At 38.4% G+C, this 27,733-nt stretch overlaps 1 protein-coding gene across 2 annotated transcripts in view; it reads left to right on the top strand.

Moving 5' to 3' along the window:
• Window positions 1–27,227, top strand: part of vav3a (vav guanine nucleotide exchange factor 3a) — a 69,314-nt gene extending 42,087 nt beyond the window's left edge. Inside the window, exons 13-28 of one of the 2 annotated variants that reach the window (XM_088402094.1) lie at window positions 46–131; window positions 1,284–1,416; window positions 2,913–3,022; window positions 3,210–3,311; window positions 4,237–4,328; window positions 8,673–8,695; window positions 9,599–9,617; window positions 11,108–11,238; window positions 12,477–12,542; window positions 12,987–13,021; window positions 13,691–13,807; window positions 14,412–14,499; window positions 15,126–15,255; window positions 20,725–20,805; window positions 23,004–23,155; window positions 23,947–27,227. In XM_088402094.1, coding sequence (XP_088258220.1) covers window positions 46–131; window positions 1,284–1,416; window positions 2,913–3,022; window positions 3,210–3,311; window positions 4,237–4,328; window positions 8,673–8,695; window positions 9,599–9,617; window positions 11,108–11,238; window positions 12,477–12,542; window positions 12,987–13,021; window positions 13,691–13,807; window positions 14,412–14,499; window positions 15,126–15,255; window positions 20,725–20,805; window positions 23,004–23,155; window positions 23,947–23,991 — 1,410 coding nt within the window. In that variant the 3' untranslated portion in view covers window positions 23,992–27,227. The remainder of the gene's footprint in view (window positions 1–45; window positions 132–1,283; window positions 1,417–2,912; window positions 3,023–3,209; window positions 3,312–4,236; window positions 4,329–8,672; window positions 8,696–9,598; window positions 9,618–11,107; window positions 11,239–12,476; window positions 12,543–12,986; window positions 13,022–13,690; window positions 13,808–14,411; window positions 14,500–15,125; window positions 15,256–20,724; window positions 20,806–23,003; window positions 23,156–23,946) is intronic. The other variant, XM_088402095.1, reaches the window with a different exon arrangement.
• The last annotated feature ends 506 nt before the right edge of the window (window positions 27,228–27,733 follow it).

Consider the following 27,733-nt stretch of genomic DNA (forward strand, 5'->3'; position numbering starts at 1 on the left):
CATATTCAGTACAGTTAATTTTCATTATGCTTTGTCCCTCTCAAGAATCAGCCTTTGAGTAACTACGGGAGACCCAAAGGTGACGGGGAAGTACGAGTGGCCTCAGTGGACAAACGAGCTAAACAGGACAGGTGAGATATCTGCATGAGTTAGCATTGCTTGTTTATTGATCGACTGAGGGAAGGACTGCATGACTTTGTTCCTTCAAGTGTTAATTCTATTTCATGTGTATTTTAGGTCCCCAAAATAAAATCAAATGATCCAATATATACAGTATGCATACACATCTGCTGCAACATTATGAACACAATGCGCTAGCGTTATTCATTTAACAACTTATGGATGTACAGTAGTTTGCACTGGTGCAAAATTGTATTGCATCATACTGAGAGCTATGACCAACATTTTTACTCTTATGTAACCAATTGTGGTAAGCAAAATGTCATACACATCTCTTATTATTGTACAGTTCAGTTCTACATAACTGCAAATACTACTGGAATAATAAACATTTTGTTTAATGAATACTTAATCTTAACAGTACTACCTTAACTATTACTAAATAAAGACTGTTACAGTGTACATGTGATCTGAAGGTCATAGTGTTGTTGTCACTCTTTGTACTGTAGCAAAATATAATTAATATTCAGGAATTTTAAAGACATGAGAATGATATGCAAATTAGTGATCACTAGGTTTTTAACTTTACATGTTTTTAAAATCGACTCTACTGAATAGTGTGATCACCTCTGCCAAACCATTAAAAAAATACGGTTAAACATGAGTTGATATTTTTATACTAATTTTTTATCCTTTTTACATATGAATTTTAGACAACAACACAATTCTCATGTCCCAATTAGCCCTAGCAATTACATTTAAGGTCAACAAACAATACCTATAATTTAGTACTAAGATACATAATGTTGTATGTACATCACTTATGTAATGTACATATAACAGTGTAATTTAATGTCACATACAGACGTTGCTTCAACTATTTTCCATGAGTAAATTGAGAGTAGAGCTGCTGCTACTGCCGTTGCTGCTTCTTCTTTGTCTTCTTATTGATGAGCATACTGGCCATGTTTTGTGCATCTTAATGTCAATTTTTGTGTCAAGTATTACAATGGAAAGAAACAGAATTTAGTCAAAAATACTTGTAGGTATCATAATGGAAAACCTCCAATTTTATTCATACACATATGTTTTAAAAACTTCAACACCTTTCACCTTCCAATGCTTTGATGCTCGTTCTTATATTTTTTTTTCTTTAACTCCAGGCATATCTTCTTGTTTGATGCTGCTGTCATCGTTTGTAAGCGAAGAGGAGATAACTATGAAATGAAAGACGTGATCGACCTTCATCTCTTTAAGGTCACCAACAACCCCACGTCAGACAAGGAAACTCGAAAGGTTTGTGCCTCAAAATATACAGTACACACACATTTTGCTCTCCGGACAAAAAAAGGAATACATGTTGGTGGTGTCAATCTCCACAAAGGGGCAACAACATTTGACATTTTGATAAACAATAGGTGTGGCTGTGTTATTGCAAGCAGTGTTGCTTTAACAAATCACTGTTGTTGACCTTTCGGACTCGGCTAGTTTTGTTTCTTTTTCTTTTATGCTGCAAAGTTGGCTGTAAAACAAAAGATGTTTTTGATCGAATCTCCTTGCAATCATTTGTAATTATGTTTCAAGTTGATAGGGCAGGTGGACGTATTTCACCTTTACCTTATTTATTGTAGTTTCAGCATGGTAGTTACTGGCTATTCATGATTGTTTTTATTTTTCTCGAGTGATGCAAACATGAGTCACAATTTAAGCAGTTTGTCTTTGTTTTTAAGTGCTTGCTGTCACAAAGATATGTTTGTGTGATGCAGTGTATTCAGGCAAAAATTGGAGGAGCTAAGTGCAGGGGAGCAGGTGTATTCTCTTACAATAGTACTTAATAAGGCCAAATAAGATTAATAGGAAAATCATTCATTATCTATTGCCGCTTATCCTCACAAGGGTTGCAGGCTTGCTGGTGCCTATCCCTGCCCGGAAAGAACCCACACAAGCTCGGAGAGAACATGCAACTCCTGAACTGAATTTGAACTCGGGTCCCTTAACCGTGAGGTGAACATACTAACTAGTGCATCAACGAACTTTAACCTTATATCAAAAAGAGGTACCGTAATTATTTGAAATGCTTGTATTGAAATTCATCATGATTTAAACTATGTAGATTGGAGCTCTGGCAGTATCTAATCGGATTTGTAAACCTCAATTATGTCAAAACAACTGACAAAACAGCAGCTGCTCATCCATAACGTTTGATTTGCACCTTAGGCAAAAGTATAAACTTACTAAGCCTTAGCTTGTACGTCCACAGGAAAGACTTCTGAAGTGCTTCTTTTACGCTCATTGGTAACTTTGAAATTCATTCGCTGACTGCTCCTATTTTTTTTTATAATAACGAAAAGCCAAACTAGGAACTACAGGATGAAGTGCATCTCACAAGCAACTGTTAAGTACTGGTAATATGAAAAACAGGCTCATGTCTACAAAGGCTAATAGAGTCAGATTTAGCCTTGGAGTTGTATGACAGGAGCCCCTTTAGGTTTCAGCTTGCTTTGTGATGTTCTGTAATGATATGGCAAAGCTCAAAATCTTACACTTGGGTACTCCTCCTTATTGTTTTTCTCTTTTGCTTCGTCTTTTGCAGCAGCCCTGCAAACTTTTACCCTTTTTTTGCCTACCCTGAGGCGTAGTTTTCTCTTTCACACACATTTCGCATCTCTTTTCGTCCATCTCCCTGCATCCTGCCTCCTCTCTTTATCACATTGTCTTTCACCAACACGCTCACTTGATGGAGCCACCTGTGTTGTCTTCTTTGCTCTTACAAGTTTGTTTTCTTGTTGCAGTGGTCCTATGGATTCTACCTCACTCATAACCAGGGCCAGAATGGCTTTGAGTTCTTCTTCAAGACCAAAGAGCTGAAAAAGAAGTGGCTGGAGCAGTTTGGCATGGCCATGTGAGTGCTGTATACATAGTACATTATGCTGTACCGGTGCATGTGTGTGTGTGTGTGTGTGTGTGTGGGTGTGCAGCTTGTCACACAATCAAAAGTCATGCTGCTTGTCCCGTTCTTCAAGTACAGTACAGCCTCTCTTTGATGACTGACTCGATATTGTGGTATATGTCATGTATTCTCTATTTAGATCCAACATCCGTCCAGAGAATGCAAACAGAAATTTCCATGAGTTTCGTATGCACACTTTTGAAAGAATTACCTCCTGCAATGCTTGCCACATGCTTCTGAGGTAAGGAGTCATTAGTTACCCATTCACACACCCAATGAAAGTGGCACCCAAAAACTTTTTCAGGCCAAAAAAAAAATATTGTAGTTGCTGTGGTGACATTGTCTCCCTCATGGGAAGACTTGAGTAATATACTGTAAACTATGGTACATCCATTATGTGTAATTGGACTTTATCAATGAAACACAAAAAAGTCAATAAAAATACCACAAGGTCCCCAACATTTTGTCACAATTCAACATGAACATAAGACTGTACTAAAATCTTAGAGCCCAATCTAATTTATTGTTAAAGTGACACTAAACCTATTTGCCATTTGCAGCAGTAAAAAAGTTATTTTGTCTATAAACAATTTGATAACAAAATATTTTTTTCATGTAGAATTAATACCTTTAAAAACACAGTTTTCTACTTGTCAACTGAAAATGGCATCACATGTGCGCAAGGCGTAGGTCAGAAAATCATAGCTCACCTGTTTTTTTAATTTTTATTTGATCAGGTGTTCATCGCAAACTGAGCCATAATTGGTTATTATCTGAGCCCTGAGCACATGTGATGTCAGTGATTTCAGTTGAGAACAACAGTTGAAAAGTGTTTTAAGGGTATCATACAGAATGTACATGAAAAATACAGTGCCTCTACATATGAACGAATGTCTCTTCTATGAGAAATTCAGGTTGTGAAACGCCTCTTCATAAAAAAAATGACTTGTTATGAAGGGAAATTCAGGATATGAAAGGCGAAACTTATTGATATAACTTAATGACATGAGACACTAGCGCTATTACAATTATGAACTACGTATTTGTCCCATTATTATTCTTATATTGTATACAGGTAAATAATGATAATGATCCTTAATTTAAATTTTTGTGCTGCACCAATTAAAACATCAATGAACTGAAAAGGTCTTGTCACTTTTTTGTAGGGGGATATTTTACCAGGGCTACCTATGCGCCAAGTGCGGTCTAGGCGCACATAAAGAATGCCTAGGTCGTCTGGGCTGCTGTGGAAAAACAGGTAAGCTAACTTTTCTCTACATTTGTGCACACACACAATCACAAGCATGCAAATAAATACTCAATGGGTCTCAAATTAGAGTATGAGTACCCGTAGGGACACATGAATGCATTTTAGGGGATACATGAGATTTGAACAGGGTTTCTGCAGATATCAGCATATTCAATTTATTGCTGTGAAACAAATAGTCCAGTTTTCTTCTCAAATTGAGCGCAAATCAACTTAAATATGAAACAACTTACACAATTGCTAAATTGTATTATAGTGACTCATTCGCAAAACAATTTGTGCATTTATTTTAAGTTTTCTACGGATGAACATAGTGACATAATTATCGAGCAAATGATCTAGCACTAAAATAGATCACGTCACATGTATTTACAAGAGTTGCTGAAAAATAATACACCTACAGATACCACTGCAAATGTAGTTTCAAAGTTTATTAGATTTCACATGGGTGGATCTGAGTTGTGGCCTAAGGTAGTTGATGCCTGCAATGGTGGCAATCCAAAAAAACGTAAGGGATGCCTTCAAGTTGAAGAAAGAGTCCTATCGAGACTTTTTGGCCTGTAGGACTCCGGAGGCAGCTTATAGGCCAACAGTAGAGAGTGGAACAGTAGAGCAGCTCTACAAACTCACCAGGATCCTCGAGTGTGCATAGGAGAACAACCAGACTACATGTGTTGTGTGGACTTGGAGAAGCGATTCTACCGCGTATCTCCGGGAGTTCTGTGGGGGTGTTTGGGAAGTACAGGGTACCAAACCCCCTGATGCGAACCGTTTGGTCCCAGTACCACCAATGCCAGAGTTTGAGCCACATTGTTGGTAGTAAATCAAATTTGTTTCCTCTGAGGGTTGGACTCCACCAAGGCTTCCCTTTGTCGATTCTGTTCATTGCTTTCATGGACAGAATTTCTAGTTGCAGCCGGGCGTTGAGGGGGTCTCAGCATTCCATCTCTGCTATTTGCGGATGATTTGGTGCTGTTGGCTTCTTTAAGTCGTGATCGCCATCTCTCACTGGAGTGGTTCACAGCTGAGTGTGGAGCAGTTGCAATGACTATCAGCACTTCCAAATCTGAGAACATGGTCCTCAATCGTAAAAGAGTGGCGCGCCCTTGGGATGAGGGCATGAGGCCTTGCCCCAAGTGGAACAGTGAAGGGTGGTCTGGTTCACGAGTGAGAGCAGGATGGAGCAGGAGATCGACAAGGTGGATTGATGCGGCTTTCACAGTGGTGTGGACTTTGTACCAGTCTTTGGTGGTGAAGAATGAAAAAAGCTCTTGATTTACCAGTTAATCTCCGTTCCTACCCTCACCAAGCTGTGAGTCGTGACTGAAAGAACGAGATCTCGGAAACAAGCAGCCAAAATGGGTTTCGTCCACAGGTTGTCCGGGCTCTTCCTTAGAGATGGGGGTGAAGCTTAGTCATCAGGGAGAGGCTCAGAGTTGAGCAGCTGTTCCTCCGCATTGAAAGGAATAGGTTAAGTAGAATCGGACATCTGGTTAGAATGCCTCCCTGGGACAACCCAGGATACGCTGGAGAAAACTTCTCTTGCCTGGTCTGGTAATGCTTGGGGTTCCCTGTGTAGCAGCTGGGCAAAGTGGCTTGGGAGAGGGAAGTCTGGGCTTCCCAAACTAGGCTGCTGCCCGCGCAACTAACAAACTCCCGATGAGTAGTAGAAAATGGATGGTGGATGAGTTACACTGTTCTAGATTACGCTTACTAACAGGCAAAATGCACATAAAAGCTAATATGAGTATCCGACATGAGTAATTGTGTGGCTTTGTGAGACTTGTTGCAATGTCATTGCTCCAAAAGGTTATTTGAGGTGGAACTGGGGGAATTTATCGCTTTAGAGCCTTAAACATGCCCTTAATTCCAACAACCAAGGTCAGCCACATATTCAATAAGTGCTTCTAATATTCATTCAAATGCTCTTCTGCTTCCCTGGGAGGTTTTGACACAGAACACTAAAGGCAATGTCACTGTGTGTGCACTTGTAGTGCTCCCCTATGCTTAATAATATTTTTACAGAGGGCCTTTAAAAAATAAATAAATATAAAAAATAAAACTCCTTTTTACTGTGCCCTTATTGTGTCTGCCGCTCAGCTCCCTGTTCAGAAGCCATAGCAGTTTTGAAAGAAATAGAGAGAAAACATAAGAAGGAATTTAAAAAAAAAAAAGGCCTTCAGAAGCCAGATTAGTCCACTGGTTATGTATGTGTGTGAATAGGGGATAGCTAAACCTTAAATTCAAACTTTTGTGAATCTATTAAGGTCTTGGAACGGTATTGATGTGTTTCACACTAAATACATGCATACCTTTTTTAACCACCCAAGCAGGTGTTCACATTGCACTCCAACCACAAGCACATAGTGTTCAGATAGCGTGTGTCGCAACTCTTTCGTACATTCCCCACACCGAGCCGCCAGCTCGAGTTGGCCCGAGCATCTGTCATGGTATCAGGTCGCAGAGGCAATAACGCCACCGCGGGGCCCACCTAGGCGCCATGTGCACCTGAGTAGATTTGGGCAACACCCGCAATGGGAGAGCGTGAAACTGTGACAGCCGTGTTGTCGGTTTGAATTCCCTCACTCATTACTCCACACAGTGCTGCACCACCACTTCTGCCACAGTAAGAACTGATACTTATGTAACAGGAAAACTCCCTTGCAAAGTTTACTCAAGAATTTTAAATATACTTTAAATATGCATGTACAAAAAGGAAGACATGTTTCGTCGTCTGTTTCTTAAGTTTTATTTTTTAAAAACAAACAAACAACAAACTCAGTTATGCTCTGTTAAGTTAGCTTATGAGTTAAACAAAAAAAAAGACGACTTTTACAACTTTTAGGGCAGATACTGATTATTGATAGTCAAGGTGGCAAAGTTGTAAAAACTCAAATAATCTCTCTTTGTTAAAATTTCTTAAAGTATGTTCATAGAACAGCATATCAGATTTGTAATGTTTTTCATCTTACCTGTGCTTTTCAAGCTTTTTTCAATGAGGTACTTCCTATGAATCTTTTTTTTTTTTTTTGGCTATGAGCGTCCTAACCAAAACACTTTTGGTTGAATAAAATGTGTCATCACATTCTGATTTAGTAAACTTTTGGAACTACAGTACATTTATAGTAGTGTATTTTGTGTGGTGCTGTCGATCATATACCTTCAGTTGTATAATTTCAGACAAAAAGAAAAGGTGCATTGAGTTCAGAGGATCATCGGCATCTCTTATTAAGTAAACTGAAAATATCAGTAATAAGTCCCTGAGGTTAACATGGTTTCCAATGGATCTTTTGTTGGTTGTCACGTATGTTTAGGTTTGTTTTTGTTTAGGAGTCCAGACATTCAATCCCAGGCACTCAATTAAATCTTTTTCATTTTTAAAAAATGTTTGGCTCAAGGTTTGCCTAAGAATGGCAAATACTATATGAAGTAAGTACTAAAATAATCAATTCCTTTAGGCAATTAAGTATTAAAATAATTAATTATTCTATACACCTAAGCAATTAATTACTTTAGGTACTTAAGTAACGCACTCAACAAATTACTTTCGTCAATAACTGTAGTATATTAGTACCTAAAGTAAGTAATCAATTACTTTGGTGCCCTTAGTACCAAAGTCATGGATTACTTAAGTGTTTAATTCATCCAGTACGGAATTTTTATTTCAACAGCTCTTTACCTCCTATAGCGAAACACAAGTTTTGAAAAAAAAAATACACATGTACTGGAATTAAATATTTTTCAAACTGCTAAATATTGGCACTGGCCAATTATTGTTCTATCCCTAGAAAAGCACAAGTCTGACGTAGCCTTAGTTTGTTTACCTACATTTGTCTGTTATCAGTACCGTGTATATATAAGAGGTCAACGTTCACTCAAAACCTGTGCGAAAGGCCTGTGTGTGTTTTTGAGTATAAGTGTAGCATGCGTGTGTTTGGGTGTGGATGTGTACATGTGCTGTATTAGCACAGATAGTGAGTGAGGGAGTGTGCATGTGTGTGCACAGGCGTGTGTGTTTGTTTCAAGGAGGTGTAGCCAGTCCCTCGGGGAGCCAATAACAGAAACTGGTGGAGCAAAAAACAAAGCACACACACAAACACACACACACAGATCTGCCAAACCCTACTCTTCTCCAACCCCCAACCTCGTTACCTCCTCTACCTGAGCTGTCAGGTAGCTGCAGCAAAGCAAAACAAAGTGAACCGCGGTCAAACACGAAGCGTCCGCCTTCACCACTAATGAGGGAGTGTTGTCTTGTACGGGCGAAGGCGTGCGAGTGTTTGCATGCACCTGCTAACCCGTCACTCACTATGCCCGTTCTCAAACCTCTTTCAGATCCTGGCTCCGTCAGAACTCAGGTGAGCTGCTGCTTGTGTTTGCGCTGATGTCAGTGTTGTGCGTCTGCTGTCCTTCTCTTCTCTTGAGCTGTGCTGCATCGACAAGGCTTCACTTTCCTGCAGCTGTTTTCCAAGGAGACTCCAATTGACTTTGCCTAGTCCAGCCTATCTGTGCAGACCTACCCCAAGTTGCTTTTGCTGTTTTTCCTTTCCTTTTCTTTTTTTTTGCTGCATTGCTGATGTGTGCATTGCTCTGAAGTATCCCCTTACAGCAAATTACACTAGGCTATAGCATAGCAGCAGCCTTGACTGTTACTGGTCTTTATGGGGATTACATTGCAATCAGAAGCAATTCTGATCAGCACAATCATGAAAGTTGAGGTGACATTGAAAAGTGTCACGGCCGTTATATTCCTACAAAGACAGTTTCTGCAAAATAGTAAAGTTTGGAACAGGCCAAAAGTTTTAAAACAATTTTTTTTTTCAGCATAATTTTTTTGGTAGCATTCTTTAATTTTTCCAAGTGAAGTGGCCCTATGTCCAAAGATGAGAAGGAAAACAAAGTTTGTGGTCTTCTGTCAAAAAATGACAGGTGTCCTGCTTGTGCGATGTTTCTATAGTTACATACATACATACTCATAGATTAAGTACTAATGTAATTAATTAAAAGTACTAAAGTAATCAATTAAGTATTAAAGTAATCAATTACTTTAGAACTACAGTAACCAATATTGATTAATGTATATCTAATAATAATTAATAGTAAAATGTTACAATCTGGTGTAACTTGCATGTCAAAGGTGTCACAATGGTTTTTCCCATGTAGTACTTAATGTCAATGGAAAATTAGATGCTGTTACAAATGTGCTTGTCTGTGACACAGCGTAAACCTATTATTTCTTTCTTTTTTTGTATTTATTTCAGACTAAAGACCGAGATCCAGGTGAGAAATTCTACCTTACAAGTGGCATCATTTTACATTGTGTGATGTAGAAGTCTCTCCACCTTTTCTTGCTCTCTGACCTAGAAACTAATATACATTCATGTAGTCCATCAGATGATGGCACTGCACGATTAGGAATACATTTGTGAACATGAAAGCCTACTATGACATTCAACCACGCACTGCATATTGGAGTAGGATTACTGGTTGAGCAGTTATTTTATGTCAGCGTCTGTCTTTACTTATGCATTCACTTTTATAGCAAAATGTAGGGAAGATTCACAAGGCACAAACACAAGGCGTTTGGCTCATTAGGATTTCTCATACATTTTCATTGAATCATTATTTATTTTCTTTGTATGATAACCTTTGATGAAAACTAAGTAAAGGTCATGTCAACAAGTGAACCTAAATAAATCCAAAATCAAGTGTGCAGAAAATTGCACAGTAAAAAAAAAAAGATAATCTTGACCGTGGTTTTGCTGCTTGAATGTGCACTTGGTCACAGTCTCCCGTAAACCTCTCTTAGATAATCATTTTTCCTCCTCGCTACCCATTATACTGCAGAGAATCTTTTCTGACTGAAGACACATTAAAATCAATAGGCATTTGATTGCTCCAGCCTTTGGCGTTTCATAATACTTCAACACTGCACTCTTTGTCTGTTTTCTAAAAGGTGTTCTAAACACGTGGCTTGTCCTTGCGCAGATAGGAATGCAATTCATGCCCCCAAGATGCAATTCTCCACGACCGCATGTCTTTAGAAGTGCTTTTCAGGCAGGCTCGTGCATGTCGAGCTGCCAGCCTCGGTGCCACAGCGCTGGAACACGAGCACGGCAAATAGATTAGCTGTATTGAAATGGGCAATATTTGCCTTGAGCTGTCCCATTTTCGTCATTCTCTCACTTTCAGTATTTTTCTATACAAACCGGTCACCATGCAGCACAGAGAAAAATATACACTTTGGATGTCAGACATAATGCGCAATCAAGTCGATTATGAAGCACTTTTCAAAGAAGGTCGCAGTTATGTATATGACTTTCAAAACACTTTCCTCAGGATTTCTTTAGAAATTTTGGGTGAATGCTACCAATCTTATCTTGCCTTCAAGTGCTTTATTACCAGCTCTTTAGCAGGAATATAGCACCTCTGTGTTATGATAATGAGTCCAGATGATTTGTATGTGGAGTACATGGCTGGCAAGGGCTATATTTGTATGTGTGTACACATGCAACCTATACTCCATTTGATTATCACCTAAAAAGAGCCATGAATAGTTTAACGGAATAAGGCTTTAGAATGACAAGCATGCCCGTTTACAACTGAGGTCAAAGGCACACACCTACATACTGATGAATCAAAGCAGTCACTCTGGAGGGAACACATTAAAGAGCTAGTTTAAAAGGTAGAGGAGCACCTTGAATAATAAACAATCATTGCATTTGTTTTTGTTACGACTTGTGTGGGTACTTATGCCGTCCTTGTTGTAGGGCTACCCAAGATGATGGTGATCAGAAACTACTTTGGGGTGCCGAGCCCAACTTCTGGTCCGGCGCTTAGCATCCAGACGGGTGACATCATCGAATTAATCTGCGCCGACCTTCACAGCTCCTGGTGGCAGGTCAGAGGTTACACCCCCTCAAGCTGCACAGATTAAGTCATCACCTCTATGCACACTTTATGGCATCATATAGCAGAGTCACAGTGACGTATCACTATCAGTCAAATTTCGCATGTTATTTTTGTCACAGGCTGTTAACAGATTCACTATCAACCCAACTGTCGTCAGTGGCAATGAAGAAGTTAAATAAATTGAGATGACCTAACATAATTGGACCACTCCAATCCAATGAACCATTTGTAGCATATAGCAGATAACATTTTTTGTCCCAAGTCAGAATATGCTAAAATGCTAATGGTACCGAGTGATGGACGTTTGAGTACATACACACACAAAAAAGGATTTTCTGTCTGCCTAATTTTTTTTCTTTCTTTTTTTAAAAAGCATCTGCCTTGAAAGTGAATGTAGCATGGTGTGGTTGACTGGAAAACACGCTGTAACCAGAAAAAAAATACAATGCACAGGACAGATGAATAATCTTTTTGCAAAGGCTTAACTGGAGACAACTGAATCTGCACAGTTGGCAAACATTCAATATCCATCGCGTTTGTATCCAGGCGACCGTAATCATTTTTGTTGTGGATTTTGCGTGATAAATAGAATCAATCGTTGTAATTTATTTCACTGAGCGGCTGCCTTCTGTTTACTCACTTCAATGTCCCAGCTATAATCATTATTACATTCTTAGCAAGGATGTCACAAGGACTCTTATGTGTGTTGGCCAATGACCTCTATCTGCTGTCAAAGTAGCGAATGTTAAAATAGTGTCTCAAAGAGGTCACCACAATATTAGAAACACCTCTGTAAGTTGCAGTATATTTTTACAAATGTTTAGGGTTATCTAGTGCATTGTGTATAAAACAAAAAAAAGTACATCAATACTAATTATACGCTTACACCACATGCTTGTCACATTTCTCTGACTTGGATGCATTTTCACAGAAGACAAGGAAAGACAATTAAGCTTCAGAGCCTGGACCAAAGGAGATAACTGCACTATGGTCACCAGCAAACCCTCTATCACCCTTACCCTCACTCCCCAGTGTTTATAAATCAAGACATTAGAGATCCTCAAGGGGGAAATAAGGGGTTCTTTTCCTGCCAGCCATTATTACAACAATAGAATAACAAGGGATGTATATGCACTGCTCTGTGTCCTGGACTAATTGTTCTAGAGTTATTGAGACAGTCACCCTGATGTACGGTACATAACAGAATTATCTTCTCTGTGCTTTCAGGGCAAAATCCTGTCAACAAAAGAAGTTGGCTTCTTTCCAAGCGACGCTGTGAAGCCATGCCCATGTGTAAGCCGCCTTTCCTACTTGTTCTTCAACATACCACTGGCTGTTGTTTGAGATGCGCTCAAGTTTTTGATGTGGGGCAATCTTTACGCTACATAAAATGAATGTTTTTAACAAAAGACAATGTTGGTTGTTTTCATGACATCATCTCAGGCCTCTTCAGGACTATGACTCCACTATAGCTGATAATACACTAGTATCACAGCGCATTCCGTTGTAAAGATAACTGTAATTGAGCAGCGTCTTTATTGGGGGACATAAAACCCTTGACGTGAACACACTGCACTTTGGATTTGGCGCCAAACAAATGGAATGCCTTTAGTTTAGCTGATGCTGGAAAATGGTTTAATAGTTAGGGTTAGGGTTAGGGTTAGCCTAACCCTAAACCCTAACCCTAACAAAAGTACAAATTTAATGTTAATTTTTCCCTGCTTTTATTTCCTTCAGGTTCCAAAGCCTATTGATTACTCCTCTCAACCATGGTAAGTTTACAAATTAGCTTTTACTTCCTAATTGCATTGTCAATAGGAAGGTAGAAGCCTTCCCTGCTTTATTTAATAGAACTAAACAAGCAGGAAATAGACAGTTGTTTCCAGCAGTTGATAGAGCTTCCAAATTGGGGAAACACATTTGTCACTGATAAAGAACAATACAATAAGGCTTTGGCAGTCCCATTACGGAGCTTTAACAGCCAAAATGAGAATAGGAAAGAATCCAAAAGGAGCACAAAATGTCTGCATGTGTTTCTAAAATAGTGTGGCAAATTCATTTTTGGAGTTTTTCAATCATTTTTGAGCCAAGATAGACTTTTATTCTTTGGTAAAATCTGGAGGCACACCAACAGCTGAGAATAAAAACGCTGCAACACAACTCTCATAGGCAGCAATGGCACATTGTTTCCAAAAATTACAAAAAAAGGGAAACTCAATAATTGCCTACATCACATCTGACTACAGTATATCCTGTGAACCACTTGATAAAACACTGTAGTAGGCCACAACATTGATGCAACTATTGGCAACAAAGGATTTGCCACTAATGATTACCGTTAAGTGCTATTGCACTTGTATCCATTACTTCTCACATAAAAATGTGGTTTTGTCATTAATAATCTACTGTTTTCTATATAATTATTTTCTTTTCATTTTTAGGTTTGCAGGACCCATGGAGAGACTCCAGGCAGAAGCAGAGCTCATCAACCGGGTCAACAGCACCTACCTGGTTCGACATCGCAGCCGAGAGTACACAGAATACGCCATCAGCATTAAGTAAGTCCCTATTGTGTAGTAGTGCTGAGTCGGCATTTGCTGTTTTCACATTGTTTTAAAGACATAGGGTCCCCTTCAATTTTGAAGACTGCTGACACAAGTAACCAGGTGATAATGGTAGTTTCTTTATGTAGCAAAGCTCTGGATTACTGTTGCAATTCCAAAAGTAGAGACATAAAACTTGTGTCATAGCTTTTCTGTTAACAAGTTAAAAGATCATACTGATCTTCATACAAGTACAAATAAATAGGTAACCAGTGAATAAAAAAGATCTCTTATGGCTTCAAAGTAAATTACACTTCCCAACTGTAGGGGGAGCCTGGAATTAGATAACAATTAGTCCCCATTGTTTCTTTTAATAAAGGACACAGACCACAAAGGTGGATAACCTCGAGTAAAGCAAGACTATGAATGATAAACATATGGGTGGGGGCAGCTGTTCAAGGCACACAGCCCCTCAAATCACCCATCATTCGCACACCAACTACCTTTGGGACCTGATGCATTCCATTATGGTTTCACCATGGGGCCAGGGGCCGGCCACCGATCGATGGCGGTGATCAGGGAGGGAAATTACACTCATAACTTATTCAATGGCCCACAGGTACAACAACGACGTGAAGCACATAAAGATCCTGACGAAGGAGGGCTGGTTCCACATTGCAGAGAACAAGAAGTTTAGGAGTCTGTTTGTGAGTAGTCTAAATTTTAAGCTTCTTCTTGTTTTTCTTTTTCTTTTCTTTCTCAATTCCACCACTGCAATTCATGAATAAATCATCACCTTCATAAATGAGATGTCAAAACCTGAATTTTATTTTGGCACTGTACACAAAAATAACTTTAGATTACAGATTTGTTGGCATTTGCATGATACTAAATGTTCAACACTTATTGGTAAGTTTCACCATACACAGTAAATGCTGTATATTACGTACAGTAATCATATTTTTGGGGCTGCCACAATTGGTTACTTTGATAATTGATGAATTTAAAAAAAACGTAATTTCCATGCATTCAAAATTCAAAAACATTATTTTAAATTTACATAATTATGATTTATTTACTGGTTTGGTCACAGTCCATCAATATGGGCGAACTGCTCACCTCTGCTCACATAAGGAAAGTAAATAATACATTAGAAAAAAATAGGTTACTATAGAGTTGGAAACATGTAAGAACCCTAATGTGCATATTGTGCAAAGGTAGTTCTTTTAACATTTAAAACTAATATGTCTTTGAAAAAGGTTAAGTAATCCACACAAATTTACTGAGATTGTGATTCTCATTAATATATGTATGCTTTTTTTTTTGTTTCCAGGAGCTAATTGAGTACTACAAACATCACTCCTTAAAAGAGGGTTTTAGGAGTCTGGACACCACTCTGCAATATCCTTACCGGGAATTGGAGAATTCCACAATGCATCGTCTGAACCGCTCCAGTGGCAACAGTAAGTACACTTGAGGAGGTGTGAAAAAAAAAAAAAAACACATCACATCTAAAATGCTTAACACTTTTATTCATTTGACCTTTTCAATTTGCTTTCAATAAAAGGTCCCTACTTGACAGTTTAAAAGCTATTCTGAAAGGTTGAGAGACGTGTTTGTCGTAGTATGCAGTTTCACACCTGAAGCGAGAAAAAAACAAACAAACAAAAAAAGTCACGTTGACTTTGACAAAACTATTGAGATGGAGCACTCAATTCATGAATTAATCAAGGACATAGTTCTCTTAATTATTTAAGGTACATTCTAATTGCAATGCAGTAGAGTTCTGTAGCACTGAACGACAATTACAGGAATTAATTTTTGATTTTTGTTCATTTTAATTTTTGTAGGTATAGAGCAAGTCTTCAAATACTTTTTTCCGTTTTCAATTTTACGTGTTAGTCAGTAATTCATCACAACAGTAACGGTAGCACGTCAATTTTATGAGTACTAGAAGTCCCATGGAGCGATGGTTTGATGAACGAGCAGTTCTGTGATCTGACATTTTCTCTCCGCCAACCCTTCAAACCATTTGCCATTTGCTCTAAACAGTTTATGCTCCAACCCTGCATCTCGCTGCTGTTGTTACTGGCTCTGCTGATTTCTCTGCCCACCGCTCTCAGTGCTTTCTGCGCTTTCCTTCATCCTTTTCACAGTGCTTTAACTCACCTGGGAGCATCTTCACAGCCTTTACAGTAAAAAAAAAAAAAGCTGCACAGCTATTTGGAACAGTTCCGTCTCTACTGACTTTTATTGTTGTTGTTGGTTTTTTTTTCTGAGCACTGCGTCTCATTAGATTTGACAACAGTATCTGCAGTTTCCAGACCATCAAATACTACAAATAAGTTCCAAGGGAGTTAAATTATCTGTTTAAACCTTCAGTGAACTAACCAAAGTGAAGCAAATATATTGTTTGGGCTTTGGCTCCGAGTATCCTCATATTTATTTCATTCCAAAGAGGGGACTAAATGCACCAATTAACCAGTGCATGAAAGTTTTTTTGTTGTTATCAACATATTCTTAAAAATTAGCATAAGAACATAAGTTCATAGGATCGAAATGAGCACGTCTGCATTACTGTTTGCTGTATACATTTTGGACTTTGCACCTGATGGCAACACACTAAATTGAGAATCAAGTGCCCGCCAAGTTGGTCCTAAATGGTTTTTCTATGTGCCTGCTTTCATCGGACTTAATCCATGATCCGTACCAAACATTCGCCACAGTTCAGTCTGCACTTTGTTTGTGGATTGCTTGATGGAAAAAATGTGTACTTTCTCATAAAGGTTGCTTGTTCATTTGACATTGCATGTTCGCTGTCGGAGGATGGGGAGGAAGAGTAGGAGGGGGAGTCATTTCAATTTCAATTTGACATCTGGTTTCAGGTCAGCAGGGATTTTACTGTGTAATACAATTATAATCAAACCAGAAAGTATTGATAAAACAACAGATACAAAAGCAAAGTCACACATTCAAATTAAGTTAATCAGCTAGCCGAGTATTTATGCAATATAGTCTCCCTAATTAATAAGATACAATTACTGGCATTCCAGCAGACGAAAATATTTGAATCTTCACCTGTGGCATGGAAAAACACAAGTTCACTTCCAGGTTATTTTAGCCCCCATTTGACCTGAGTAAAAAATCTGAGCTTTGTGTTTCACACCCGAGATTTGTTTTCATTTGAAATGAATCATGTAGAATATTTTGCAGAACGTTTTACCTGTTTAGCTGTTGCCAGGGTTTGAGCAAGGATATTTTTTCTCCTGTGTGTGTTTTCTGCTGTTTTTGTTCTGTTTCCCCAATATCCTGATGGTACCTCAACACAAAAAAACTGTTCGCATTTCTCATAGTGCATTTGGAGTGCAACCTATCATGGTTGTTTATGCAACTGCTGTTTCTTTTTTACTTTGTCAGTCATTATCCATGCTTGCGTCTTAGAGTTTAGGGCTGCTAATTAGCGGCTGAATGAAGCAGAACATAATGCATGCAGTAAGATTCTTAAGTGACTTCGACAAGAGCAGGTGTTGTTGACATAGCTTTGAGTAGAGATTTTAATGAGATCATTTGTGAGTGAGAAAAAAACAGCTCGTAACCATTGTGACACTCTGAAACACAAAGCAACAATTCTTAAACTATATATATCGCCTGGTGAGAGGGGTCTCAAAATGTACAAAAATGTACGTAAATTACATTGAGTCAATCATAAAATTGAATTACAAAGGCTATTAATGTCAAGGTAAATATCTGGCAGAGGGCAGCGCTATATAACATGATGAAGATAAGAACTAATATTATCTAGCATGTTATCCACATTCACAAGTTGTTGTATCAACAAACAAATTAATTTTGGGCTTTCTATCATACATCAACGTTCTTACAAAGAAAGTACAACTTATAGACAGTCGTGGGCCAGATTTCACAGAGACAAAATTAAAAAGATGAAATTAATGTCGTAATGCAATAGGCGTATTGCGTCACTTCATATTGCAATACTGTATATCGATATATTGATATTATCGTCCAGCCCTAAGAATTTTCCAAAACATATGCAGATGCCAAATACATCCAATAACTACAGCCCTAATTAAGGTTTCTAACATATTTAGACACTTTTAGACATGGCTTCTGAGGAAATTAGTCACTTTATGTCCCTTTTCTATATCACATATTTCCCATATAATTCCAAACTTATAAATTATAGTATTGTGCTGAGTTTCTTTTACTTTCTTGGTGAGTGGTTTACGTTCTGATTTATCACACGGGTTTATTTTGGGGAAAGTCAACATTTTTTTTCTAAATCTATATAGCTGTGGTAGATAATGCCAGGTGGGAACAAGGCTGAAAGGAAAAAATCTAATATTAAAGATTCACAGGCACAGTCTGCCTTTTTGGAAAAGTATGCTGTGTAGTTCATGCTTTCAAGTCTTAGGTTCACCCCACAGTGCCGCTGCCAAGCTGAGCCTTTCAAGCAATGCCAGGAAATAAAGACATTAAACTCAGCGTGCGCACACCACACAAAGCAACAGTGCCCAGCAATTGGTTGTTAAAAACATCTTTGACTTACTTCTACTCATGTTAACATTTTTATTCTCAAGCCAGTTTATCGCTTCTGACGAGAGACAGCATGCTGACGGTCACGTTGTTGGCAATACAAATCTTAACAGATTGGTTAGAGAAGCTAACAGTTCCACAATCCGACTTTGTTTTATTGATTTTTTTGTTCTTTTATGCACACTTTGTCAGTTTGCTTCTTCAAGAATACTAGGTAACGCTTTGCTCAGCTCTGCTAATAACCAGTACACTGCTTTTTCAATTGTGGTTGACCAAAAAATATGGACAGTAAAAATGATCCAAATTGGTGCTTTTACTGTCGGGAGTGGACGGCCTTGCTTCCCCGCGCCACTTGTACCTCCCGTTAGCAGTTGCTGAGCTGTCTCTCAGCGGGCTGATTAGTACTCATTTCAAAAAGCAGCAGAGCTCTCCGCCTCATCTCCCTTTACAGCATACCAATAACGCAGGCCAGTTAACTCGCCAGCAAGTATTGTTCAGAACAGCATGTTTCTCATAAAGTGCAGTCATTTATCTGCCATTAGTGAGGACAAATGTTGACTCTACTGTAATGATGAAAAACAATTGGCTTGTACTTATAGTTGTCATGCTATGCTTTTGCCCAATTACTTTTAGTATAAACTTGTCACTCACTTCACCCTTGTACCAGCTAATAAGATGTGATTTAAAAGATGTATGATAAAATACAGATGTGGTTAAATGAAGGATCCAAAATATAAGAAACACATTTCAGTTTGATGAATTGCAAATTTTAACAGTTGTACGCACAGTTTAAAAAATGGTAAATTGATGATATACTCAACCTTAAATCTGAGTACACGTTGTTAAAATAGAGAACAAATTGAAGACAAAAGGAAGCAAAGAAACAAACCGCATCTTCTCCTCATTTCGAAGCTAATCAATTTCTTCCATCTAAGCCTGTCTTCTGCATTCTCGTACAAAATATTGAATAACATAAGTGTACTGAAATACTGGAATAACAAACTACTGGACAACATGTGTGTTTCTACAAATTACAATTTTTTTGCATAGCAATAACAGTGCAAGCATACTCGTTGACTAAACTATACTAAGTACCTCTTTTACTTACAGTACTTTTGATTTTTAAAATCTACCAAAAAATTGTCAACCTTTCTTTCTGACACACATGATTCTGCCATCTACTGCCAAGTCAATGTCTGACTTTTTTCTGCCTTTAGTATCAGTGCCAGTCTTGACGTATTTCTGTACTTGTGTAGCCTCAAAAAGGAGGATACATTAAAATGAGGCTGGTATTACAGCAATACCAATACCTGGTATCAATACTTGCCCATTCCCATTAAATTGAATGACATGATCATGTATGAAAAATGTATACATGTAAGTATTTATTATTTATAGTTGAATATGCATTTGTTATCAAGTCATTCAATGTCAGCCATTTTAGACATTCCTTGAGTATTACACTCAAAAAAGTACCTCAGATTGAATGTTGAAACTCTTAAAACAACGTAAAAATACTTTTTGGATTTGAATGAGTTCATACTGAACCTTTTTAGTACAGCCTGGATTGTGCAGGTGTAACCAACAGTGCAGTAGATGTCATCTTATATGCTTTATCCCTGCTGCACTTCTGCCATATTTCCTATGTTGACGTTCTTATTTCCCCCCACACAAATCTGTCTATAATAACCAACACTTTCAAATTTGTTTGCGCAGCAAGCGGCAAACACCACAGAATCCTTGGAATTGAATCAGGTTCTTTTTTGAATAACAGAAGACTTATACAGTACAAATGGATTGGACTTTAGACTTGTTTATATCTTATGTAAGATAAAGACTGTTAGACAATTTGAAATAGAGAATTGTGCTATTAGAATTGCAAGCTTCCTCAATGACATGGCAAGAAGAATGTAAAAAAAAAAAAAAACTGTTGCACTTGTTTTACAAGGGAATTTTTTCTAAATTGTGCAACAGTTCTAATTATACTATAGCTGAAGTAGAAAAGGGTTGTATTATGTAAGTCCCCTTTAAGGATCCAGACATGAAAACGTGTCTCTGCATTTCAGAGGTGCTCCTTTCGTGAGATCACCAATTTGGGAAAGATTGACCTTTAAATGATCGAGGACAATCTTTGTAGTTTTATTGCCGCAGAACACCAAATGGGGCTTCCTCTAGGCCTTATGAAAATTAGATGAATGTCGAAAGAGTCGTAAACTTCACATCTGTGACTTGTAGAACATTTCCTACCCGAGGCTTTGTTGTTTCGTTACCTCTGAAAACATTTTTCTTTGCTTCTCTCTTTTTCTCTTCAATCCCCACATCCCTGCCGTCCTCCCTCTTGCACCCCGCCGCTTCCTGCTTGGCTCAACCTGCCATAGCCCCATTGCTCTGCGGTATATCTTTTGTAACCCCTGCCGGCTACAGCTTTGTACCTCCTTCCTCTGCCCCCTTCTGGTCAGGTACAGGTATCGCTTCTCTTTCTGTGTCTGTCTTTCTGTCTGTCTGTCCAACGCAATGTCCCTGAAAAGAATTATGGTCTTTAGTTATATTTTATGGACATTTCTGTCATCAAGAGTTCATTTGTTTTACATATGCTACATATTTCTGTCGTCAGGCTAAAACCTCAGTCGTCACATTTTGCTGTTCAAAGTATGCACTTTTGAAAAAAAATACTCCATCGTGTGGATGTTATAATTTATGGACTAATCTAAAGTGGTAGAAATTGCTTGCTAATCCTCGCCAAATTTACCATCTTGGAGGTCTCATGAAAAGTGATGATTTTGGGGATACAAGAATTACACTCCACTCCAGCTATGTAAACATGGACAAAAATATTTGGGCACTTAACTTTCAGGAGTGGAAGAATAGCACGGCTTTGCGACGCTTACATTTTGAAAACCATGTACTTCTATATGGTCCACTCACTACACTCATCAAATCACACCTTTATGTAATTGTTCCAATGCATACATTGATAATGTACATTGTTTGTAATTATAACCATTGAATTTGGAGACTTTCCGCAATACTGGCAATACTGCCCTGCAATCTTTTTTTGTTATTCCTGCTATTTAGATATTACTGTTGACTGTGCACCAAGCCTTAATATATTTGTTTTTAGCTGGTAGGAACTCAAAAAAGTGATTGTACTTGTTTTTATCTTGAAAACGCTATGTCACTCAGATGTGACATGTTAATTTGACTGCTCCCATAATGAATTGCATAATGTTCAATACTGGAGGTCCTCTTATTATGTGCTCTAATTTATTGTTATGTCTTTAGAGACTTGTATATGTAGTGAGTATATACAGTAGTAGTTTGGAATATTTTATTTATTTTTATTTTTGTATTAATTTCTTTTTTACCATGAGAGAGACTTGTGAGATTTTCATTTCTTTGTTGTTACTATATAGTCATTTGTGCTTCTTTCTGTTTTGTGTATTTTGTATTGTATATCCTTATCAATGCAGTTTGACACAGAAATACCAAAGTAGCTATAACTGCATGTTAAATATATGTTGTTAGATGCATTGTTGTTTATTTGTTTATTATTTTTGCATCTGTTTTTTGCGTTTTTGATCAACCAGTTGATCGTGATCGATCGGCATATTGAGCACCCCTGATATACAGTCTGTTTAAGGCAGTCAGGCTTCTTTTGCAACAATGACATATGATCGACCAATATCAATTGCAATTTGACACATTAGGCTCCCCTGATATACAGAGTAGGTTCAAGGTAGGCTACTTTTCCAAAAATGTGCCTCAACTCAGAAAATGGGGTAGATTAATTCACTTTTTTACAATTTAAACATTATTCCCAATTGAGACTGAGATGTCATATCCAAAGTACATTACAGATTTCAACCAAACCCTTTTTTTCCCCAGTGACCAATTGGGAACTGTTCATATGTGAGGCCCAATGTACACATTAATCCTGCCTATCCCATGTCCCCATGGCAGTGCTGAAAGAGAGCTACGCACCATGTGGGTGACTTTGCCCCATGTGTGCACCTGTCAGACTGAAAGGTGGAAGCGTCCAAACACACAGAGCACCTCTATGTCAGATATTCTATCCCCTTGGCCGTAGTTGTAAAGGTCTGACATTCCATTACCACATGTCAGCCTCACTCGACTCGAGCCAACTTTCACTCTCTGGAGGCGTGAGGGAGTCAGCGGGGCAGACGGAAGGGATGGAATAGCACTAACTAGCTAACCTGCTCCACATGTGTCTCTCATACTGCTTGACAGGACGTCTGAATTGCACAAATGCTGCCGGTAGACTTGCCGAGTTGCACTATAATGTACGAGTTCAGAAGCTTTCAGACATTCCCAGTCATCGGAAATCATTAAGTCATGGCTTTCTGCTATTAGCTTTATGTTGAAAAAAAACAAAACAAAAACACAGATGCAACACTGAGTAAGTCACCCATTAAGAAAATTAAGTTTAAATCACCATTCTTTCATTAGTCATACTTTTTTTGTGGTGTGATTGTTTTCCAATGTAAAAAAGATCTTGGCTTTCAGCAGAAATTCAATGAATAAACTTCTAGCAGGACCTATAAGCCTGGGACTGATGTCTGCTTTTTAACTTTATTCTAGAATACTTATTATTTGACTAATTTCTTTTATATATTTCTACTCCTTTCTCTTTTCCTAGTGTTTGCTCCGAAAGTGATTGGCGTGGCCATTGCACGGTACGACTTCAGTTCTCGTGACACGAGAGAGCTATCACTGCAGGAGGGCGACGTGGTGAAGATTTACACCAAGTCTGGAGCCAACGGGTGGTGGAGAGGTGAAGTCAATGGGAGGGTAAGTGGCAGGGGTCCACATCCTTAAAGAAACATTGTAAAATCAGATCATTGTTGAGCTTTAGAAAATAATGTTTCTTCGCTGCTATGTCATTGCTTTTTTGTTGGCAGTTTAATATCCTCAAGGGTAAAAAATATCAAACTACTCAACAAATTACACACACAATGTTAAATTGTTTGACCACCATGGAATCCATCCATCCATTTTCTTAACTGCCTATTAATTAATGTTGGCTACTGGAATTGGTTCTGAATTCACAATGTGTACATTTTAGGTAGCATTCAACCTATGCATATTTTCTTGAGAACATGCCACAGGAATGGTGGTTTTAGCTAAACCTATATCCTGTGTGGCCCCACATATTGCACACGTCAAAAAACATCACTGGGCCAGGGAAATTGTACACATATTTACTTTAGCTCTGATTTTGCAAAAATTGTACAGTATACTATGTCCATCATCTGGAGTCATTCAAAGCTCAAGATTAGTTACTATATAATCTAATACCATGTAAAACGTCAACATTTTAAGGACAATAAATTATACTCGCCAATGATTCAGTGCACAGATTGCTACAGATGTTTTGCTAGTCAAACTTGGCTGGCCCATTAAGACAGATTTGAAATTTGACTGGTTAAAGCAACAGTCCAATTGCTAATGTACTGTAGTAGTAACTTGACTGTTATTAATATATTAAATCAATTTTACTGCGCAAATATTAGACTATAATTTGTAGATGTAGGTCAATGTTTCCGCTCGCATCTGCTAACATTTCACATTTCCTCCCTCAGATTGGCTGGTTTCCATCCACCTATGTAGAGGAAGGTGAAGAGTGATTGGACCAATGAAGAAGAGTGATACAAAAGAAGAGGGTTGCGAGTCAAATCAGCGACCTTTTAGCCTTCGAAGCCTTGTTGCTTTTTCCCATCCAGAGGCCTTTGGGAGCAAACAAAAAAGGGCTGCTGACACCGCTGATGCAAAGATGGCCCCTTTCCTTTCTGCTTTGCTTGGTGTGGCTAAGTAACTCCACCATCTACAAGTAGCAGCTTGCCTGTCAGCGGGGCACGCAGGCTCGCCAGACACCTAGCCATCCATAACATCCCGCCTCTTTCTGCCCGAACCAGCCACAGACACCCCTGCCCAAATCCCACCTGTTTCTGTTTGCCAACTTGGCCGGTTGCAGACATGTCATAAAGCAACAACTCAGACACCACTCTTCCATTCGTGCACTCATCCATCCATTGGCAACACATGCACTCCCGCTTCCCGATGGGAATCCAGCCAAGAAAGCTGGAAAAAAAAAAAGTTGTTTATTTTTTCTTTCATAGCAGATTCCCTCTTTGAAGAAATTTCAGACAGTTTGACCTTGCGTGCGTTTGTTCCACTAATGCCGCTGGTTATTGATGACTTGTTGGCCCGCGCTGGCGCAGCAGCCACCCCTCAAAAGCCCCTCTTTGATTGCAATCGCCGCACTTGCACTCATACACGAGATATAAGATAAAGACGGAGTCGGCGCACAGTGCCAGCAATTGATGGCTCATGTTCCTATTTTCCTCTGCCCGCTCACATTCTTTATCTCCGGCGCAGACTCTCGTGTTTTCGCTTGTGTCGGCCGTTAGTGATCCTCTTGCTTATCGCTGGCAGAAGCCCATTCGCGGGAGGCTTTATCTTATTGGAGGTATTACGGGCCTGTCGGGGAAGAACACGCCACACAGTCTGCCGGCCACCCCGCCCCAGAGCGAATCCGACATTTTGTCCTTTACATGCTCATTCTTTACAAGAAATACAATTGAAACACATTTACAAAGCAGCATACTCATAGTTAGGGTTTTGGTTGCTTACTCTTAAAAAAATTAAAAAATGACCAATCATTTTTTACATTTAGCTGGTCTGTAGCAGTGCCCCTTTTGTGTTGGTATCTTTCACACTCAACTTATGCATTATCATCTTACATACATTGTGTAGTCCAATACTCATAAATACATAGTACATTAGTGCAAGCCTAGATTGGTTCCTACGGTGCACCAATCCTGAACAATGATTGACATATTCTTTTTATATTTAACTCATTTGATCGTCAATTTTTTTTTTTCCTTTCAGTCCTAACGCTCGATCCCAGGTAGTTATTTAGATTTTTTCAGGTTTTTGGCTAAAAGAGAGTCTAAAATGTGCTGGTACTAAATAAATTAAATTATTAAATTACATTATTTTCTTGTTAAAGTAATCAATTATGTAATGTAATTGTTTACTTTAGGTACTAAAAGACTTTATTACTAAAGTAATCAATTACTTTAAATAATCCATTACCTTAGGTACGTTCCTTTAGCGTAGTACGAAAATTGGGGAAACTCAAAAAAATACTCTTGGCGATTAAATATATTAAAGCAGGGCTGTCTAAACTATGGCCATGGGGTCATTAGCCAACCATCCACATTTTAGCGGCTGGAAATTATTACTCAAAATACATTTTGATCTTCTATTAAAAAAATAAATAAAATTCACCTAATTTCACCTTCAGAAGAAAGCCTTGATTTAGATTTTTTTTTTTTTTTTCAACAGAGAAAAAAGTTTGGACACGCCTGGAGTGATTTATTTATTCCGTTGGATTTAGGAATTAACTGGAATATTCAGGATGGAGATTAAATGCAATTCTATCCTACACTCCTATAATGATTAAAGTCCTTAACATATTTTCTTAAATGACTTTTCTATGTTCCCCCTCATTCCGCAAACACCGACTTTCCCACACTTACACACACCTACACTTGACAATTGGAAAACATCCCTCCTCTTTTCATTTCATCTCCTGTAAGGAAGCCCTTTGTTAGAATTTACGGAAAATGGAAAAACACCAATGTACATAAAATAGTGTAGATTATTCAAAGCACGCATCAACACGCGGTCCAGAGGTGACATTGAGGCAGAGCCACTTGTTAGTCAGAACTCAGATGCTTTATTTGATGAACAGATGGGTCCCGCCTCTGGAAACACACCTCAGGGCGTCGTGACCTCATGGTGTGTGAGGCCACAGGCGTTTGTGTCACTTACTGAGTTTAAGATGAACATTTATTTGTTAAATATGCTGTCCCCTCATTATTAGAGATGTTATATTTGGAAAGGATTAATGCACACCGTTATGTTTGTTTCTTTGTTTGTGTGTGTTGTGTGTTTTGGTCAAATACCGGTTCATAGATTTGACACATGTAGGTCCACAAATGGCCACTAGATGGAAGCCTTTTTCATTTGCCGGCAGTCACCTTCAGTTTGACAAAGTTTTGAGATGACGTCATCTGATTAACAATATTTAAAGTGGCGTTTGACCAAGTGAGGAGAAACAAACCAAGAGTGCTCTCTTTTTTTTTTTTTTTTTCCTAATTCACGTGTTTCCAATCTTCAACTCCTTAAATGTCCTTTAACTGCAGATTCCAGAAAGTACAAATTCTTACTCAGCCTAGTAGACCATGAAGGAGCAGCCCCCCTCAAGAGACCCTGTCCGGGCTTCTCTAAAGGCAGACTGCGGTAATCCACTCCCATGCTGCTCCTCTGGCCAAATGAACGATGACGGCATAGTCATTTATAAGTGCAGGCTTTCCTTTCACTGAGTGTGCTTTCCAGATTTTTTTTTTCCTTTCAAATTTCTTTGCGCAGGAGGATATCCAAGATCTAATCACAAGCTATCTCTGTCGGTTCTTCTCTCGCTTGTCCTGAGTCACAATGTTACCACTCATCTCACACTCCTTTTTGGGCATCTAACTCTAATATCACTCAGTTGTGACATGTTGCAGGTTATTTAGTTCATGTCCTTTGAATGTGATTTTCTTCTCCAAGAAATCTTCAGGAAGTCACTTGTGCATTTGTCTCATTCATCTAAATTTGTTCTGTGTTATTGAACCAAAGATGTTCTGTATGCTGTGTTTACTGTATAATTAATGTCTTATACCATGGTACAGCCACTGTGGCCTAAATTGAAAACAGCTCAGGCCTGTGTAGCATTCCCTTGTATATTTGTTATTGTATCATAGTGTAAGATATGTTCATAGTTTATAATAAAAAAATATGTTGCTTATTCAAATGTAGTGTCGTTTGTTTGTAAAGCACTTTATTTTCATTTATATCAGGAGTGTCAATCGTACATCTCGGCGAGGAGAGTTCAAACTTAATATACATAGTTGTTTTCTTGCGGGGAAAAAAAAATCTCACTATAAATGATCGTTTTTTGCATTGACATGTTTTACTGTGGTGCTCCCCCCCCAAAAAAACCCACCTTACTTTAATAAAACAAACAACCAAGGCATAAAAAACAAAACATATATAGTAAGGCATATTTTGCAAAAAAACACAAAAAAACGCCTGTTTATTATTTACAATGCATAGTAAAAAAAAAAAAAAAAAAGAATTCTTACAGCATTTATACAGGTTGCAGCTTCGTCTAAAACAGAAAACACACACACACACACCTCCGGGGGTCCCGCCCTGCTATTTGAGAAAACTGCTTTAACTGGACACCTGACGAACCTCTAATACTCTTATTTATGTTTTTATCATATGTTATCTTCTATTACTTCTAGTTCAATCCAA

This window comes from Hippichthys cyanospilos, chromosome 19 (genome assembly GCF_059441005.1).
Source record: "Hippichthys cyanospilos isolate Australia breed blue-spotted pipefish chromosome 19, RoL_Hcya_1.0, whole genome shotgun sequence".
Taxonomy (NCBI): domain Eukaryota; kingdom Metazoa; phylum Chordata; class Actinopteri; order Syngnathiformes; family Syngnathidae; genus Hippichthys; species Hippichthys cyanospilos.